Genomic DNA, 19,556 nt, shown 5'->3' on the forward strand with positions numbered 1-19,556 from the left:
AGAATAAGCTGAGTAAATCGCCATTCACCCTTACCTACCATTTCAGCTATGTTCTGAATATGATGGTTGTGATTTTGGGCTTTTTCTTTCTTTTTGTTATATTTTTGAAGGATAAAGATTTGCTTTGTTTCCTAAATCATACATTGCAAGGAATACCCATTCTGACTCTTCCATCCTCCCATGTGCTCTGTATACTACTAGCATTCTGAGTGGTGCCACTTTAGAATGCTAAGGGCCTTATTTTGAAGGTGCCAACATGGTGCTTTGGGGAACATTAATGCCATGCTGCCACCCTCAAAATGGCACCTCTCCTGCAGAAAGCATCACAGGCTCTCCTTGGCAGTTGTCTGCAGCACGTCTCATGTGCTCCCAGGCCAGCTGCTCTCCATAGACTGAGCCTCTTCTCCTGGACCTCTCTGTCTGACAATTTTCCCCCATTTTCACCCTCTTAGTCCTTGTTTTTTCCCCTTTCCTGTAGTGTGTGGTGGTGGTGTTTCTCCTCCCTGGCTGTTTCTGGCTCCCCTCACTCTCTCTCATTCTCTCTGAATTAGCACTCGGCCGCCTCTAGTCCCTCCAGTCAGAGTCCCCTCAGAGCTCCAGGACAGGACCCCTTTGCACAGCTCTCTCTCAAGGATTTCTTGTAGAGGCATCTTTAGGTACAGCATGTTCTGTCTGTGTTTCTATCAGTGTACGCACGGGTGCTGCATGATCCCGTGACGGCCGCCTTAGATCGGCTCGTCACGGCACCCTCTTCATCTTCCTCCTCCTCTTCCTCCTCAGAATTTCCCTGGTTCTGAAGCTTAAGCCATCAAACCTCATTCATATCTTCATTGATTTCACCTCCTATGAGGTCACCCCCCTGTTGTCAGTGCTATTTCGTTATTATGAGGACAAGTCCCACCTGATTAATCCACTCATGTGTGGCAATGAATATGCTGTTGTGCATACATGCACACATGAGTTTTGAACAAGTGGTAGTTTGAAAAGTCGTGCGTTTGAGTTCACAAGAGTAGCAAGAGTTCTATGCCTATATATAATGTTCAGATTGTCATGCACCTCTAGTAGCAGAACAGGACAAAATAATTGAGCAGTAGTATAATAATACCTTCATAGATAAATCTTTGTCATTATGTTTGAATTGTGATGTGATTTCCATCAGTCGAGAAATATTGCTATGACTAAACGTTATGGTTAGTGCTTCAGGCAAATATCTCGGGAATCGTAGAGACTTATTGAGGTAACACACATAAAATATTGATTTCTTGGAACCATCTGTGCCCCTTCAAAATACCTTAGTTTTATTGTCAGTCTTTTGAAAAGTTTTGTTTCCAAAAAATTCAAGTCCTACATGATAACATTACTTCGATTGATATGGATATCGATTAAGATGGAATTCAAGAAGAATCTTGATACTGAGAGATACAGTTGATTTCTATTTAATGAAACATTCTCATTAGTTCTCTCTTCTTACAGATGCAGTTCATGTAAAACTTGGAGTCTGAAGAATCTTGACAGCAGCAAATCTTGAAAACCTTTAAATCCAACTTTTTTTTATGTTTGATTCTCCCCTGAGAATATCATTTTCAACAAAAAAAAAAAAAGCTTTTGAAGGAAACAAATATGGGAATGATGGGGAGGGGGGGGGGGTCATTATTAAGCGTCGTAAGAAAACGGCGCCTGTTTTGTAATTTGTCTAACAAAGTAACAGTGTGCAATGCAGTTGTTACCCACACATGGGGAACCCTCATCCTGTATGTCACCTGTAAAGATGCCCATGTCCATTGAGAGGTAAAGGGTTGTTTAGTAATGCATCAAAAAAATAGTTGGTTGCCACACACGCAGCTTGATGTTTTTTGGGGGAGGAGGGATTAAATGGGGTTTACTTGGGGTGAGTTATGTGTTCATTTGATCATCAATCATGCATTACTTAATTTAACCACCATCAATTAGACAAAGCTAACTTCCGTTTATACTATGATTTCTATTCTATTTTTATTTTTTTATGTTTTATGTTTGCAGTAGACATTCCTTGTGTTTTGTTTATTTATTTATGATTACCCATTGAGGACATGAAAGGAAAAAAAAAGACTTTATTGAACTCTTCCTTGTGGGAGGTATTAAGGAATATACGTACATGGGTATGATTGATTGTATAATTGGATTTTAAGAGTGACTGAGTAAAACAAAAAAAATAATATAAAATGAAAACACCTGTAAAGACAAATAGAGCACTAAATATTCTCAACCATTCTCATGTTTAGTGCAATTCTTTGTAGCACAGAAACTCAGCCCTATGTTTGTAAGGGAACTAGGGGGGAGTATACAATTAATTAATTCACATAGTCAATTCTGTGCCTAGGGTTTTTGCAAGGGAACATTTATCAGAATAGCAAAGCACTACATTTGTGATTCAGCCGCGTTGCATTGGAGAGGATCTGTATTGCTTTATTGCTTGGCATGTCATTATTTTACATTTACAGTTATATGGCTGCCTTTCCAACCTGAATGTGTGAGTCACCTTCATGCTCTGTCCATCTGTGTTACGGCAGCACTAAGGGAATCCTTCACTGAGGGAGGCGAGTGTGTAGTTTTAAGATGTTGATAACACGAGGGTGTGGGGTCAGTAGTGTCTTTATAAAAAAAAAAATAGTTGTAGGTTCAGGGTGAAGTGAAGCACTGTTGATCGGTGCTTGATGTACATAAAATCGACCCTGTCTTGTTTCAGGGGGGTGGGTGGGGGGATAATGTGAAGGATGGTCAGAATATGGAGGTCATTCTATTCATTGATTAGCACATTTGCTACAGTGTCCCTGCAGATTCTATTTTTGGTTATATATTAAAAATGTATGTAAGCAAAATTTGGTTGATTTTCAAATAAAGCGCAGCTTCCACAATGACTGTGTGCATTCATATGTGTGTCAGCATTCAAAACCAGTTACAAAAACAATACTACATTCTTCATTAGGAGTATAGTTTATGAAGTGCTTAGAAAGTGTTAATGGTATAAATGTCATTTTATGACCACTCAAAATCATTCCCTTGCAGATGTTTATTATACATGGCTAGTCATGTGTAGACTTCCTTCTCAATAATTTCATCAGTCAAGTGGGAACTAATAAAATGTGTGGGCTTTTATAATGTATGTTTAAAAGACCCTTTCATTTGTGCAGCTAGAGAGCCTGAAACTATTGGAACCTGTTCCGGATGATGTGAACAGTGACTGGCCAGTCGTTGCCGCCCGAGCAGTGGGCATCAGGCGAAGCTGTGTGCAGGGGCATGGCCTGGCCCACCACACTCAGCAGTTTCTGTTCCAGAGAGCCCAGGTGCATGGTCTCCTACACCCCACAGGGAGGGGAGGGAGGGGGACAGAGGAATAGCTTGTTGGTTACACACAGAGAGAACTTCCTGTCTGACCACAGATCTGGCTCAGCAACAAGGGTAGAGATTGTTTCTTTAAGATGTCCGTGTCATCTATATTCCAGGCAAGGCCAAGGGGAACTAATGGTGGGACACATCCAAACACTGAGCTTTCCAGTCATCTTAAATTGACCAAGAAAATCACAATGTCTAAATCTGTTAATGCTTATGAAAACTACTATATAAACTCTTACATCTTTATTATTGGATGAATGAGGCTGGGGAATACAGTACATGCAACTGCAACTTCATAGAGATAAAGGCAGCTGTTCTGAAACCCACTGGCTAATTTCTAGTATCAGCACTGTGCAGCAGTCTACACTATACTATGGTGATTCAATTGCGTTTATAGTTGTTTATCATGTGGATGTTACCAACATAATTTGTACTAATTATCTTCACAGTATTCTACTGCAGCAATGCTATTTTTTTGTAAAGCAAACTCTAAGTCAGGCCCTACGTGTGCAACATTCAGTCTCTATACTAAGTGTTGACACACAATCGCCTTACTTTCAAGTGTATCTGACTGCCATACAGTAGTGGCCCGAGGTCCTGTGGCCAGCCCTCTTCAGACATGGCTCCAGGATAGCCGCCGCTGCACCCTCGGTCACCGCTCTCCGCCTGGGTCACCGCACCGTCCACTGCTGCCTGGACAACAGCCATGTGGCCACGAACCTGCACTGCTGGATGGGAAGTGGGAGGGAACTAGAATCAGGTTGGCAACATCTGTTGGGAAATTTAGGTGATGAACCCAATTCTATGACCCCCAAAAATCTAGGCGTCTTACTAAAACGTCATGCGTGGACACAAAACAAAGCAAGTCCATATAGGATAGAGCTGCTACCATTGTTCCTTTAAAATCTGTTGTACCCAGACATTGTGGTGTCTGAGAGGGAAATGAGGGTGCCATGCTGCCAAAAAAATCCTGAGAGGATATGAGTCAGTGGCTTCCTCCGCCATTAACTGATAGGCATCAGGAGGCCTTTCCTGCCGGGTGCGCAGCGTCTGATCATGAGACGCAGGCTCATCATCACTAGCTCCCTGACCCCTCTTGCACTGGACACAGAACAAATATGAGCGGAGTCTAAATGACACCCAAATGATCTTATGTACTCGCCTGAAGCCCTTATGGTATTGAGGGGGGACTGTAGAATTATGGGGTATTCTCACTGTATTTTGATGTGTTCATATGTTACTTCTGTGTGTAGTATACAACAGGGAGAGGTCCATATTATTGTACATAACTGTGCCCAGCAGGAAGGTCATACAGGCCGATGTTTAGGAACATCCGAGGAACATCAGTGATAACATGGGCCGAGGGAGACAGCATGTCGGCCTGTTCGGGATGGGGCTAGTATCTATATCTGGCCAGAGCCGTTTTTTGTACACTGGTTGGCACCTGCCGTTGGCATGATTTGACGTTTGTATGTTTTAGTATAACAGGCTTTGTCTTAAGTTTTGACACAGAGACTGATCGAGGAAGCGACCCGAGGAGCATCTTCTGTCGGAAGGCTTAGCAGCCGCTTCTAATAACAACCACAACTTTTAGACTCTGCACAGTTTTACTGTTTGAGACTTAGCCTGTGTTCTGTTATTCATTGTTGTACCATCTACAATAAATCATCATCTAATCGCCGATCCTGATCCCGCCGTCAAGCTTTATTGACCATCTTTAATACAGACATTAGAACTAAAACACAACTCAACAACCAGAGAATCTAACAGATCTAAGAACTGATTATTTATTATTCATATAGTCAGCGTTCATAAGGAGGCACTAGCAGGAAATCAGTGCACACACACTAAATCAGATTACGCACTGCTTCACAGCAGGTTAATGTTTGCAGCTGTTGGGCCTGCCAGACAGTGTATTTGTGCACTAAAAGTATTTGACGTTTCCAACATTTCTGCAGATGCATTGGCCCAATTCATCAGTGCTTATCAATGTAACTGTTTTAGATAGCTCTCTAGTGCCCCCTTGTGATTGTTCTGGGACATTTTTCAATGCCATTTAGACTATCTCTATATCTTAACTGATATTCAGAACAATAAAACGTTCTTTCTATTTTCTTCAAAAATAACATTAATTGAAAAAATACAGAAAAAAACAGAAAATTATTATAAATAAGCATCACCTGTTGGGTCCTTTTTTATAAAGGTCTCCTCAAGTGTGAGAGAATCACTTGGTCCAAGTCCAGCTGCTTGAGTGAGAAACACATTCCTACAAGCAAAGTCACATTAACACCTTCTTAGTTTCTCTTAAAACACTGTGCAACTGTGAGTGATGACAGATTACCTGGATATTTGTAGGTCCTCCAACCGCTGGGTAAACAGGTCACCTGTGAGCTTCAAGTTCTCTTCTTCTAGCTTCTGTACAGCTTCCTCCATAATAGAAACTTCCATTTTGTATACACCGACCTGTCAGGGAAAACTGTAGCTAAGATCCTTGATTTCTCAACAGAAGTGAAGAAACTGCCCAGGGAAAGAGCATAATGGGTTCTTATACCTCTTTCTTAAGCCATACATTCTCTTTGATCTCCTGACGAGTGTTCTTGTCGAGAAGCTTGATTGCTCTCTGCAAAATAATTTCACTGATCAAGGCTACATCAAGTTTACCATTATTGTTGGTATTCTACAAGCAGGCATATTGTTACCTCTGAGGCAAGCTGCTTTTTGTCATCCATCAACTGAACTTTTTTCTTATCAATTTCATTGAATGTCACTTCTAAGGATCGATTAATATTTTCTGCAAAATAAATAATAATAATCTACTTTGAATGAGTGAACTTTACTGAGCCAATTCTATTTCCTCCTAAAATAGAAATAGAAAACCAAGAACATTCACCTGCCATCTCCTCAAAGTTCTTTTGTAATCCAGCATGTTCATCCTTTAGGTGATCAATCCGCTCTTTATCTTTGTGTCTGCCCACATGTTTATACTGCAGCCATATTTCCTTCTCAGCTTGCAAAGCCAGCACCTGCTCCACAAGACACTTCAGGCCCTGGTTTAATTCTCTCTCAAACAAACACAACAGCCTATCTCCATAAATGCCTCAATAAACCTTCACATTTACAGCATTTTATATCTGTGTATATAAAAAAAAAAAAAAAAAAAACATTAGGCTATTGAGGGGATTTGGATAATATCAGTCCCTCAGATGTTTAAAGTTTTTCTCAGTCACTTTGGTCCATTTCTCAAATCACCTTTAAGGTTTGCACAACAGTAAGTGCATTTCTCAAAACAATGTTTGCAAATGCAAAAGTTTGTAAAAAAGTGTTTTATGTCTCAAAACATAACTAGAGCCATGTCAGTGCCATTAGGAAGTCTTTGCACCATTGTTTACGAATAAGATATATAACAGTTTACCCTGTTAGTATTTTCTAATACAAGCAATGTGGTTTTATTAAAAGTTCATCAATTTCAGCTCTAGGCTGCTAATTTAATGCAATAACACAGCAGACAATTGCACACGTGGATGGGCAAAATAATTTGTTGTTTTTTGAAATTATGAGAAATTTGCTTATGATGTGCACAAGTGACTAGATGACTTGGAGGTTGAATTAGTTATCTTCAGAATTTCAGTTCTGATTTTAGAAATGCACAAGAGCAACTGAGATAAACTGTAATATTGGAAGGAAGAGATGCAGTTTACGCTATAGTCCAGGCAAAGTAAGGTCTGACCCAAAACTAATTGCAACAGAATTTATTTTCACATTTTTATATTTCAATTGGTGTTGGTTGTTTTATGCATTATCCTTCAGCAAATACTGACAAAACTGTAATTAGAATGTTGTAGAATAAGCATTCTAAAGAATATCTGACCCCATTTAACTTAACATGAAATTTTAGAATATTGCATTGTTGAGGAACATTCTTTTATTTTCAAAGAGTTAGTAGGCCTACATTTCTCAGGCTTATTTCAGACTTGTTTGTTGCTAATTGGTGTCTATTTTTTTATTTTGGCCCTTTGAATCAATGGAAATGGTTGTTCAGTCTTTAAACAGAGCCAGTGTGTTTTTGCATTTAAGTGTTCCACAATGTTAAAGTTGTACAAACACATAGTTAAGCATTATTCAGCCTAGGAAAGTGTTTTTGGTGGTCTGATTTAGAGGTCGCTCCGCTCATACAGTATATCACACGAAAGTATCAGTCCATCATTTTCCAAGACTTATAGACTTATAGTAATTGACCGCTTGCCCGGGGATTGGCTGATAGACTGTCTGTCCAATCAGAGGGGCCTGTATGATGCCTCTTTACTTTGCACAATTTTGGCTAAAACAGTAATCAGAGAGCACAGTATGTTTATGTAAGTGAATGAATGAATGAAGGAAAATTGTAAAGGCAAAGATGGACATGATAATGTCCAAATTCGACAGACAGTTGCAGATAACTGCAGCTAGCCTCCGAATAGGTGACTAGTGTTGTGACGTCTGGCAAAAGGTGCATGCTATACTAATAAATATAGTTTAAGATTAATAATTAAAATGCATGCCTATGCATGGGTCATGGTTTTACCAAAGTCATAGAACAGCCAAAACTATACATATTCTAAAAGCATATGCCCTACATGAAATATAGCATTAATCAACTAATGTCCCATCTTCCTCCATACCATGCATAATACATACTCCTCTATTCTGTATAGGCGAATCAAATGAACAGCTGATACATTTTGGCCTGCACTATTAAGGGAAACAAATTAAACATAATAAACTATATATTTTCTAAAAGCATATAACCTCTAGAAGTGATATGACACCAAATAGGACATGTCCCATCTTTCTCCATGCAATGCACAATACATTGGCCTCTATTCTGTATAGGCGAATCTAGTGTAAAGCCGACACATTTTGACATATACTGTCTAGGGAAAGCAAATTAAACACCCTAAACTATATATTTTCTGAAAGCACAAAACCCTCTAAAGGAGATACAACACAATTTAAGACATTTCCCATCTTCCTCCATACCATGCACATACATTGCCCTATATTCTGTATAGGCGAATCGAGTGTAAAGCGGATACATTTCAGCCTATACTGTCTATGGAAAACAGATTAAATACCCTAAACTATATATTTCCTGAAAGCATATTACTTGTAGATGAGATATAACACCAGATAAGACATGTCTCATCTTCCTCCATGCCATGCACAATACATTGCGCAATATTCTGTATAGGCGAATCTAGTGTAAAGCGGATACATTTTAGCCTATACTGTCTATGGAAAACAAATTAAACACCCTAAACTATATATTTTCCAAAAGCATATGCCCTCTAGATGAGATATGATACCAGTTAAGTATTATCTTCCTCCATGCCTTGGACATCGTACATATTCCCGTATTGGTACATATTCCTGTATTGCATTTACTCTGTATTAAAACACATTGATTTTAATATATCGCTGAAAAAGGTAGAGCATTCCAAAATGTTCAATGTTTACATTTAAAATCATATTATTGTTTAATTTGACCATCATTTGTCCTCAGATTCACCCCTGTGGGCTGAATAGTAATTGAGATATAGGGTTATTTGGTCTAATACGCATGGTCACTAGCAAATAGCTTAGGGGTTTATCCAGTCCACATTGGGTGTGGTTTTGTTTTCAAAAGTCAGACACCTGGTGCAAAAAGGTGGATCTTATGTTTCTTAGTTAGTCATGGGTGTGTTTTGGGCGTTACATCCTTTAAACCAATGAGAGTGACATCTGTCATTCCCTTTAACAGCAAGCAGTTGGACTTCAAACAGCGCATCGGTATTGTGATAGTCAGCGGCCCATTTGCAGGAATCTGCTTGCATGCGAGACAGTATGGAACAGGTATTCCACTAAACCATGCTTTAAAGCTAGCAGAGTATAGCCTATAAACGCATCTGCACTCGTCTATTATTTGAACTCTATGGCAAAGTAAAACTAACTTCTCCTTGGTGTCATAGTCAACACAAAACAGTGATACACAGTTAATTATGCTATTGACTGACAATAGGTTACCATTGACAAAATAGCCTGAAAAAGCACTTACCCCAATAGTGTTTAAATGACTGAATAAGAAACCTAAGGACATTTATCCTGCAGAGGAGTTGCTTACATCTCGTGACAGTGCGTCTTCAGATGTGCTCCATATGTGCCACTCGCCTATTCACTTTTAACTGTCATTAACAATTTGCAAATGATGATGAATGGTGAAACTACTCATTGTGAGACGTATTTCCTGATTTCTTTATTATAATTATGTTCCATTGTAATCATGTAATTATGACCGCCGCGCAGCGAAGCGGCGGTCATATAGGTTTGGTCAGATTATTTATTTTTTTTTCTTTTTCACATGTCCAAATTTCCGTCAAGGATTCCCGGGACACTGTAAGACCCTAGGCCTAGGTACACGAAACTTGGTGGGCATGTAACCCCACATGGATAGCATGGAACCTCTTGTTTTCGTTTTGATCTGTATCCCCCCCGCTGGACTGGACCCCCCGAAAGGAGGGTAGGGCGGACACAGTTTTCTGTGAATATCTCGAGAACCGTAGGGTTTAGGAGGACCATTTTTTTGTATGTTGATCTCAAAGGGCCATGTCAACCCATTCCATAACCAATCATTTCATGTATAGCGCCACCTAGTTAAACACAAAAAAGTAAAAATGAGGTGTTGTAATCGCAGGTATCTGTGACCTAACATAGTCAAAACTGCACGAAATTGGAAGTGTAGGATCATTATGACACCCTCTGAATGCACGCCAAGTTTCGTGAAATTCCGTTCATGGGGGGCCACACAATAAATTAATTTATGTTACTATACACCAACTGGCCTGTAGGTGGCGGAGACAGTTTTCTGTGAATATCTCGAGAACCGTGGGGCCTAGGAGGTCCACCTTTTTTTGTATGTTGGTCTTAAGGGGGCATGTCAACCTATCCCATTACCACTTATTTCATGTATAGCGCCACCTAGTTAAATTAAAAAGCAAAACATTAGGTGTTTTCATCACAATATCTCTGGCTGACAATTTATGTGTACATTTTGTGACCGTACACCAACAAGGATTCCCGGGACACTGAAAGACCGGGGTACACGAAACTTGGTGGGCATGTAACCCCACATGGATAGCATGGAACCATCGCTTTTTGTTTTTTGATCTGTAGCCCCCCTGCTGGACTGGACCCCCCGAAAGGAGGGTAGGGCAGACACAGTTTTCTGTGAATATCTTGAGAACCGTAGGGCCTAGGATGACAAATTTTTTGCGTATGTTTGCCTCCAGGGGTCATGTAAACCAGAGAGGGTTAAAGCGGAGCGAGAGACGCAAACGTTCGACAATTTCCGCGTTCGATTATTGCAAGGGGGAGGGGGGAAATCCCCCTTTATGCAGACCAGAGTAAACCCTCGCTGCACTAATGTCAATGGAGACTTGTGGAATTTTACCAATAAATTGGTCATTATGTCTTTCTGGATTTGTTGAGGTTTTTTTGGAAAATTTTGTCATAATCTGTAGGTGTTTGGGATCATTTCAAGCCTAAAAGTGTAATTTTTTAGTGTTCGGATTTGTAATAAAATAACTTAATATCAGACCATGCTGCTGCCAGTTACTGTCCGGTTGTTAGCATGCTAGCTAGCCTCTTAGCTAAGGTAACATTTTAAACGGAGAAGTGTAATTTCTTTGAAATGACAACTAGCTGAATAACATTACTGACATTAGTTAAAGTGGATAGTTTATACTCAAGTGAATTTGCAACAGTATATTAAGTTTAAGCGAAGTCCTTCAACTACTAGTCACTTGTTAGCGATAGCTGTATTGCCATAGCTTCTCCCATCCACTTGTATAGCATTTTAAGCTAGCGTTAGCTAGCTAGCTACTTGGTTCACATGACTAATTAAATTATTCATATCATGTCCTAAAAGAATGATTCATTGGTATCATACATGATTATAGACAATAATACTGTGAACACAATTATGTTTATCTGTTCTTATTGCTTATTAAGAGAGAAAGTTTATTTAGTGACGTAAGGTGACACTTATGCAGACCGGAACTGTCCCGTTTTGCTCCCATAGTAACGAATTACGTTGCTCTATCTTGCTAGTAATCAAGGATCTTTGTGTAAACCCATTCCATATGCACACATGTGCATAAACAGATACACACGCACACACAAACATTCACAGTAATCCTACGTATGACACATACTCACACAGTAGACATATATACGCATGCATGCACATGCACACACACACAGGCACATAAACAGGCAAACGCACATGCACATGCACGCACACACACCCACACACACATAAACATAAACATGTACATGCACACAATTCAAGAATTTCTCAGAATTATGAACAGGAAAGATGGGGGTGGGGTTGTATAAAATGTATATTACATGTGAAATCTATGAACTAATCATGTTTTGGTACTTGTTGTCTAGCAGATACCAGTGAGAATTGAGTGTGCATATTGCAATTCAGTGAGACAGAATCATATATGCCTTTCAGCGTGACTTATTTTTGTGGAAAACATGTGCTGGACTGGGCGGCAGTCATATTTTGTACCGCTCTGCGGTACATCTAGTTTGTAATGTTTTGCATGGATGTGCGCTGGTGCACGTTCCTGTGGACGAGAAAAACAGTGTGTAGTTGTGCACCCGCCCATCACTGTTGATAATGCACTCTTAAAATAACATATGGTCAGTGGCGTAATGCGTTTTAGGTAATGTACGATAGCGATTTTTAGATAATGCGACCCCTCCTTAGGTCATTAATGGCTACACCCTTTAGTGCGTTGCTCAATAAAACAGATGACGAAAAACTTGAGTGTACAATAGAAATATGTGTTGCATCATGATGATTATACACTTTGCGCCGTGCTGTTGACTGTCATGATGGGCCCATAGCCCTTCTAACCTCTTGGCAGCCATTTTGGTGGCCATCATTTCTCAAGGTCAGATTTTACTAGATTTTTAGTATGTTATTTAGCATGTCTAACAGTACCAGAATCCATAAAAACAACTTTTGTAACAATTTTTTTGATGTTGAACCCTATATTGACCCGCCTAAAGTTACTCAACTTGCACTGGATCATCTTCCTGAATCTCAATATTATAATATATTATTAAGTGTGGGCAAAGTGTGGACAAAGTCAGCCCAAGTCAGTTATGATGTCATCACATCACCAAAAGTATTGGTTTTACCAAAATATTTTTCAATATTTTAAACTACAAAAATACATAGGCCTATCTATAAAGTATTTTGATACAAAATGCAAAGCTGTTTTTTTTTCAACCCAGTCAAATACAAATTACGAATATACAATATATTTTGTATTTGAAATATGGAATACATAATAAACACTGCTCATCCCTGTAGGCATCACTTGTTCTGAGATACCATGTTTGTTTCAGGACAATGTTCCACTACTTGGATTTTCAAGGACTTTTAGTATGTGATATAGGAAGGTTTCATGAACTGAATACAACAAAAATAATTTCTGTTGCAATTAGTTTTGGGTTGGGTGTTTTTTTCTCACAGATTGCCTGGACTACTAGTGATGGAGCTTAGGCCTACAACAACTGCATGGTCCCACACACTCTAGCATCATGTAGCCTAGCCTACCTGCAAGCTCCTTCTCTTTATTACGGCTCAACTCCAGGTTCTGATGGAGAGCGTCCTCAACCTGTTCCTTGTTCACCTCGCCTCTCTGTTCGAGTTTCCGCTCCTGCTCTTTGGCTTGTTTACGCAGCACAGTGATGTGGCCCTTCTGCTCCTCTCGCAAGTGGTCCCTCTTTAAAAGCAGCAATGCAGTCAGATGTGTTTGATATGCATTTGTGACTTGGGCTGCATTATAGGCCAAATGAGTCTCGACTAGGCTACTTGTTTCCTACCAGTTCGATAAGTTTTTGTTTTCCCCCCTCAAGCTGTGCGATATCCTCCTTGAATTCCTCAATTTCCTTACTTTTCACTTGCATTCTAAGCATTAAAACAAAATTGGCATCGAATTAGTCTACATTGATTCCCAATTATTTGACTGATTGAGTAAAAATGGATTTGCTTACTGGAAATGTATAAACGCTTCTGCAAGTGAGGTATCTTCGTCGCTGGTCTTCTTTCCCATTATTTAGTTCGTCCAAAGTCAACGTTGACTACTAATAGTCGTGAAAGTGACGTCCAATAAGTCTATTAAGCTCGAGACAAGCAAAAAATGTCAGCACATTATGTCAGATCAAATCATATCAGATCGCCAATACGTGGAATTGTGTGCAAGTAAGGTGCGCATTTGAGATTGTTTTCCTTCTGTCTGGAAGAAACGCCTGTGAGGAAAACAAATTCCTGTCACCATAGTAACCCATTCACTTGCACCTTCTAGTCCCTACTGACTAGTGCTATATCATTTTTAAATAGGATTCACTTTTACAATTTACCATGGATAGGGTTGCCACATTTGATTTGTGAAAATCCGGGAAGAAATACTGCCAAAATGTATGCTGTTAAGTATGGTGCATTGTCATAAGGTCGCTCAGTCTAAGCTTTCTCATAAAACCCTTTTAATCCATAAACTAGCCTTGTTTGTTTGTGCCACATTGATAACACAATAAGCTATTAACAATACTATGCATAAAATGAGTTGTTACAAGCAGTTATAATACGTTTCTTACCGTGTATTAAAGGGGATATCAACAATGAAGCCACCTGGAACCTTCCAGCCTCTCTCTCTCTGGTGCGCACTCAAGATGATTAATTAGTGACGTTCGTTAGATCTGCGGCATGATCATCCTTGCATATACAGTAACAAGGAGTTGGTGCATTTTGACATCGTAAACATTCTTGTAGAGAGAAAAGCGGTTTGCCGTAAAGCTTATTGACTACATTTTGGTACCCCCTCCCTTGGTGCCCTTGTGCGTGATGCGCGTGATGCGCGTGGTGAGCGGCGTTATAGCAGCCTATACAATGTTGAAACATTCCCTATAGTCTCTTGCCTATATTTGCCCTGATACACTCAGGCACACGCACTGGCTTTAGACTCCTTTCCCTGCTGCTGTCTCTTTATATTAGCCTACAGAGCAAAACAGGGCTAAACAGGCAGGCGCGTAACTACAAAGTGGTGTCTGGGGTCATAGCTGTGGTTGCTCGGCAGTTTCTAGGTAGTAGGTATCATAGCCATAATATACATAGACGCCGCATTGGCTGCTGGAAACGAGAAATGCGGCCGCCATCTTGGACCGGTCATACTCCTCGTTGCGTTGCAGCAGAAGACACAAGATGCCAGTACTGTGCAGCATGTTCCTGCTCAAATCGACGAACCATCGCAAACAGGGCCTCGGGGATTTACTTTTCTCAAGTAAGATTTAACATTACCGTACTAATGGTTGTATTTTGTGAATAGAATATTACCAGAGAGTTGAGAAGGAGCAAGGATCTTTGATATTACTGTATGAGAATGGGCCAGCCAGCTAGCTAGGGCTGTTTACTGGTGTTCACCTGGCTATGAACTGAGACTTAATAAGTCATATTCCATAACACTGACTTAGATTACAACTGACACAAAAAAGCTATTGTAGAAATAAATCATACTAGATTTGGATTGGCTTAATTTTACAAATTGGCACAGACTGTAGCCTATATTATTGGGCAATCGCTGGCGCTGCTACTTGTAGCCTAAAGCGTGTTGGTAGTTCACTATTTTCTGAATAAAGTAACTTTTCAATAGCTTAACTTCTTTATTTATCAAGTGGCTTAGCCACACATAAGCCACATCTTTTCTTGTCATATTAATTGGCACAATTTAAAGTAGCTTCCTATGTAGAGAACTAGCCTACTGCTGTGTTTGTGTTAATAATACATTTGACTGGGGTAGTATTGTGTAGTGTTTTATTCATAGCAGAGTAACTGATAGTTTAGCTCACTACAATGTCTAAGTAGCTTGCCCAACACTGTATTATTCACATGTCATTTACCCTAACAAGAATAAGATGCCTCTCAAATTCCTTTTATTCATTTTATTCATTTATTTATTTTATATCTCCCCCAGAACAACTGCCTTGCTCAAGGAGACTGTGAATGAACTGAATAGTCTCCTCACATCCCTGGAACTGAGGAAGGTGCAGCTCTTCATTGCAGTATTGGAGGGCATCTGCTACACTGTGTCTGAATATTTGATTTATGAGCTCCACCTTCATCACCTGCATTCACCACTCTGTGTCCCATTTTCCCATCGCCTGGTTGACTCAGTCCTCTTTTTAGGGAGTTTACCCAGTTTCACTATGTACTGCTATCTTATTTGCCCACCTGCTGTCTGAAGCACTTTTTTCTCTTAGCCAAAGTGTACCCAAGCAATTTTAGCAAGGTGGGAACATACAAAATTACATGCACCAGTTATCGAAAATCATAGAACCAACTGCATGACCGTAACCTCTGTCTCACTGATTCTGTGAAGACACTCCCGATTCTTTACTGATTGCAATGAACGGGCTGATCTTAGCAGTTTCTAAAATGTTTCTTAATTCTTATTTATTTAATCTCTTCATTGGGGCTGAAAGCTTTCTGTGAACTGTAAATAACAGATGCTGTTGATGAACCCATTGACACTGTACAAGTGACAAGTCACCTTTTGTCTTGAATTGATGAAGTTACACTTACTATGCCAAACCAATGTCTGTTTTTAAGGATCAGAAACAAACCTACAAACTTGCACTTTACAATATTTATGGAACTTGTCTAACAAATGCTGTTGATATTGAACCCAGTTACTCCATTTCCTTATGCCACACCAATGTCTGTTCATCAAACTTTATTTTTTGATGGCACTGAACTGAAAATGTTAATGGATTTTTTCTGTCAATTTAACCCATTAAAACTTGTATCAAACCAGTTTCTGTCTATGCTGTCAAACATGGATTAGTTATGTTTCCCAGTGTTTATATTGGATGTCATCACCTTTATAATATATCATATATGAGAATATTCTATTACTATTAAGCCCACTATGAATATTAAAAATACACACAACCATGTTTCCTGTATACAGCTTTTCTACTGGAAGGTTTACAACTTATTCTGTCAATTTACCCACGTTTGTCACTAAACCACATAGGCCTACTTTGAATACCTCTCAGATGTCTGAATGGCACTGATCTCACTTTAAATGTTTATAGAACCTTTCTGTGAATAATGCTGTTGATGGAACTTTTCTGTCAACTGTGAACTATATTTAACTCATTAAACTTGTATCAAAACTAGTTTTGTCTATGCTGTCAAACATGGATTATGTTTCCCAGTTTTTGATATCGGACGTCAGGTCACTTTATATCATATATCAGAATATTCTATTACTGTTAAACCCACTATGAATATTAAATTACGCTAAATCATGTGTCCTGTATCATAGCTACATGTATGACCTTTTGCAGCAAAAAACCGAAAGTGAGAATCTGTTCGGTATTCAGTGAGATATGATTAATTAAGTAAGCGTGACAGCTCATCTCACAGGCCAAACAGATTACACTGAGTGAGAGTGGATGACCGGTCCAAGATGGCGGCGTCTTTGTATATTATGTCTATGGTAGGTATAGCCTAAACCCTATTTTTGCTGCCAATCAACAAAAAACATGCCTTTTATGTGTGTACGTAAGCTACACAGGATTTTATGTAGGCTACGATAAACACAATTAACCAATACAAGAACAAAAAGGAATATTTTGAAACTAGCAGAAAGTATAATCAGAAGTTAATTTACACCAAAAACCTGAAAATATGATTAATTGTCCGGACAGTCACTCAAAACAATCCCGGGAAAACCAGTACATGTGGCAACCCTAAATGTGATATTCACAAAAAAATAACCTATCTTGTAGAATTCATCTATAAACTTGGCAAGTTGAGTGCGCACAGAGATAGTGAAAGACTCAATATGGTGAAACTGTAATCTTCACAGAGATAAATGTATGCCTAGTAGGCTAGTCTACTCTCTGTTCGCCTAAATTAAATTGCCTAAAGTGTAGGCCTAGGCTATATTAGTTTTCTACATTTGAGTTAAAAGGCCTATGTTTTACTTGCTATGTCTGGCCACCACGCGAGACCTATACTCTACACTGTCGTTAGAGGGAGCGCCACGATAGGCCCACTGTCATCTGAGACATTTGGAGACGTCTGCTCTGTCGCTGTCTGGATATGAGTATCTCTGTGTTTAGACTAGTGTTACTGTAGGCCTATCTGTCCCTTCCCAGATAGCAATTTCCTTTGGGCCGGATCCGCATAAAAGCCTTTAGATCCGCCTGTAGCGGACATACGGTATCTGACTGTGGGCCAGGTCTACTCCCGATACAGGTTTCAGCTCTGCTAGCAATGCTGTTTTATCACCGGTTTACAGATTTGTCCCAGGTCCAATTTCCGCAACTCAACTGGAAGTCAGGAGATACGTTTAAAATACAAAACACTGATTTGGCCCAAACCTGTGATACGGATATGAGCCGAAGGACCATTTTTTCACAGCAGACCCAGGTGGTAATGATAGTAATTAAGGTGCTGATTCTAAATTGACTGTCCTTTCCCTACCTCATTGTCAACTGGCTGCTAAAGAAAAAAAAAGGTATTTTGGAATGGCACAAATTTAGAAATCATGGGGGTGCACTATGTTCCCATGGCCACTTCATTTCTACAGTATGGCTGGAAAAGAAGATATAGTTGGCTCAATATTGATCATATGCTCGTTTCATTATTTTTATTATTACCTAGCAGTGGTAAAAGTAGTCAATTGTTGTTTGTGCTATGAGACAACCCCATATTCTTGCCACGCATGCAGAAGTCCAAGCAGTAATGTTAATCAAGGATCTTTGGTTTGCTCACTATCAATCTTTTGACATGATTTGCCAGCCTGGGGTTGGATTAGGACAGCCCAACTTTTCAAGGTAGTATCTGCTTTTTATCTCTGTTGGTTTATTCAAAGACAACAACAAGCAACCGAGCGATTGATAACTTTACTATTATTTTCCAGCAACAACAACTAGCTTAACTTAAGCAAAACAGCTATCACAACAACTATTTTGGAAAAAAAACAGTGATAACGCTAACAGGATCACTGATGATAAAAAACGAGTGTAATTGTGACTTAGCCTATTTGCAAAAAGGAATAAATGTGGAATTAACACGACTTAAACTTTGTCTGGGATTGCACTTCTACAGCCAGGTTGTTGAATAAAAAAAAATAATAAAACACTTATGTGTAAAGTTTTTTTTTACCCCCCTTGTGTTTGTAGCCTAGCTAATGTTTATCAGTTGAGCTGTTGGGAAAACGTTACGAACTTTAGCCTGGGTGAACCTATAACGAACCTGTTAGCAAATGTGCAGCAAACAGATTTTTCAGGATAATTAGCCCTAATTACCAATCACATTTCACATGTCAAATAAAGCCGGCTGATGTCTGATAAACGGGTCCGTACCACACACAATAAGCGGACCCGTATTGCATATGATAAACAGATCTGGAACACGTCAGTAACACAGACTACCATACGGAACTGGGCCAGTCTTAGCCCTTATTGGTACCAGATCCGTCAAACGGATCCAGACCAATTTTGGACCGATGTCCGTTTGGACGCCGGATCGGGTCCATTATGCAGATCCGTCCCGGACGTTGTGGTAGGTGTGGCCCAGTTCCGTCCCAGTGTATGTTTGCTATCTGGGTTTTCATGGTGCCGGGGCATATGTTAACTAATTGCCCCACTTTCGTAGTTTCAATTTACCTGAACGCAAGAACGTGCCACATGTTTTTTTCTAGTTAATCATGTCATAGCCTACACAACTCCTGAAAAACACGAGAGGCGAATAACACACAACCAGCAAAAAGTAAGGCTTTTGTTCAAATAAATATTAACACAATTTATTTAACCTACCATTAGCTGGTTTAATGTCCTTGGACTGTTTGAGGTCCAAGTCACGCTTAGGCCTAATATTAAATGCGCAAGAGAGATCTGCAGAAATATTTAAAAGCGAAGCAGGCTAAATTACTAATTTAGACTTCTATGGTCTGATGGCCCTCTGTCTTTCATATAGAATGCTCGGGCAGGCCTAGTTAAAGTATCCTATGCCAACGTTAACCTTAATTTTCTGTGCTGGATATAAATCCTCCTTCTCTGATGTCATTCTCCGTAGTCTC

The 19,556-nt window shown here is 39.6% G+C and overlaps 2 protein-coding genes across 4 annotated transcripts in view; one reads left to right on the forward strand and one right to left on the reverse strand.

Annotated features, from left to right (window-relative positions):
- Window positions 1-1,634, forward strand: part of picalma (phosphatidylinositol binding clathrin assembly protein a) — a 28,060-nt gene extending 26,426 nt beyond the window's left edge. Inside the window, exons 24-25 of the mRNA XM_048267310.1 lie at window positions 552-656; window positions 1,474-1,634. Of these exons, the coding sequence (XP_048123267.1) occupies window positions 552-644 (93 nt within the window). The 3' untranslated portion in view covers window positions 645-656; window positions 1,474-1,634. The remainder of the gene's footprint in view (window positions 1-551; window positions 657-1,473) is intronic.
- A 1,396-nt stretch (window positions 1,635-3,030) lies between these two features.
- On the reverse strand, window positions 3,031-14,296 carry ccdc83 (coiled-coil domain containing 83). 3 transcript variants are annotated; one of them, XM_048227333.1, is made up of 11 exons: window positions 14,062-14,296; window positions 13,462-13,716; window positions 13,291-13,375; window positions 13,022-13,190; window positions 6,263-6,430; window positions 6,072-6,163; window positions 5,924-5,992; window positions 5,714-5,835; window positions 5,553-5,638; window positions 3,928-4,097; window positions 3,031-3,335 (listed from the first exon to the last, which is right to left on the reverse strand). In XM_048227333.1, the coding sequence occupies exons 2-11, from the start codon at window positions 13,518-13,520 to the stop codon at window positions 3,186-3,188; spliced, it is 1,170 nt and encodes a 389-aa protein (XP_048083290.1). In that variant the 5' UTR covers window positions 13,521-13,716; window positions 14,062-14,296; the 3' UTR covers window positions 3,031-3,185. The 3 variants fall into 3 exon arrangements, with proteins under 3 accessions (XP_048083290.1, XP_048083271.1, XP_048083280.1); XM_048227314.1 differs by having other exon boundaries at window positions 3,928-4,100; window positions 14,062-14,295; XM_048227323.1 differs by lacking the exon at window positions 14,062-14,296 and having other exon boundaries at window positions 3,928-4,100; window positions 13,462-14,015.
- Between the last annotated feature and the right edge of the window lie 5,260 nt (window positions 14,297-19,556).

Source organism: Alosa alosa, chromosome 2 (assembly GCF_017589495.1).
Source record: "Alosa alosa isolate M-15738 ecotype Scorff River chromosome 2, AALO_Geno_1.1, whole genome shotgun sequence".
In the NCBI taxonomy this organism is placed as follows: domain Eukaryota; kingdom Metazoa; phylum Chordata; class Actinopteri; order Clupeiformes; family Clupeidae; genus Alosa; species Alosa alosa.

What these genes read in the sequence shown, in the direction of transcription:
- ccdc83 (XM_048227314.1), bottom strand. Translation starts at nt 13,520, where the DNA reads ATGGGAAAGAAGACCAGCGACGAAGATACCTCACTTGCAGAAGCGTTT. An exon ending in AACAAAAACTTATCGAACTG is followed by an intron (nt 13,191 to 13,290) that starts GTAGGAAACAAG and finishes CTGCTTTTAAAG; the next exon opens with AGGGACCACTTGCGAGAGGA. An exon ending in ATGTATGGCTTAAGAAAGAG is followed by an intron (nt 5,836 to 5,923) that starts GTATAAGAACCC and finishes TTTCCCTGACAG; the next exon opens with GTCGGTGTATACAAAATGGA.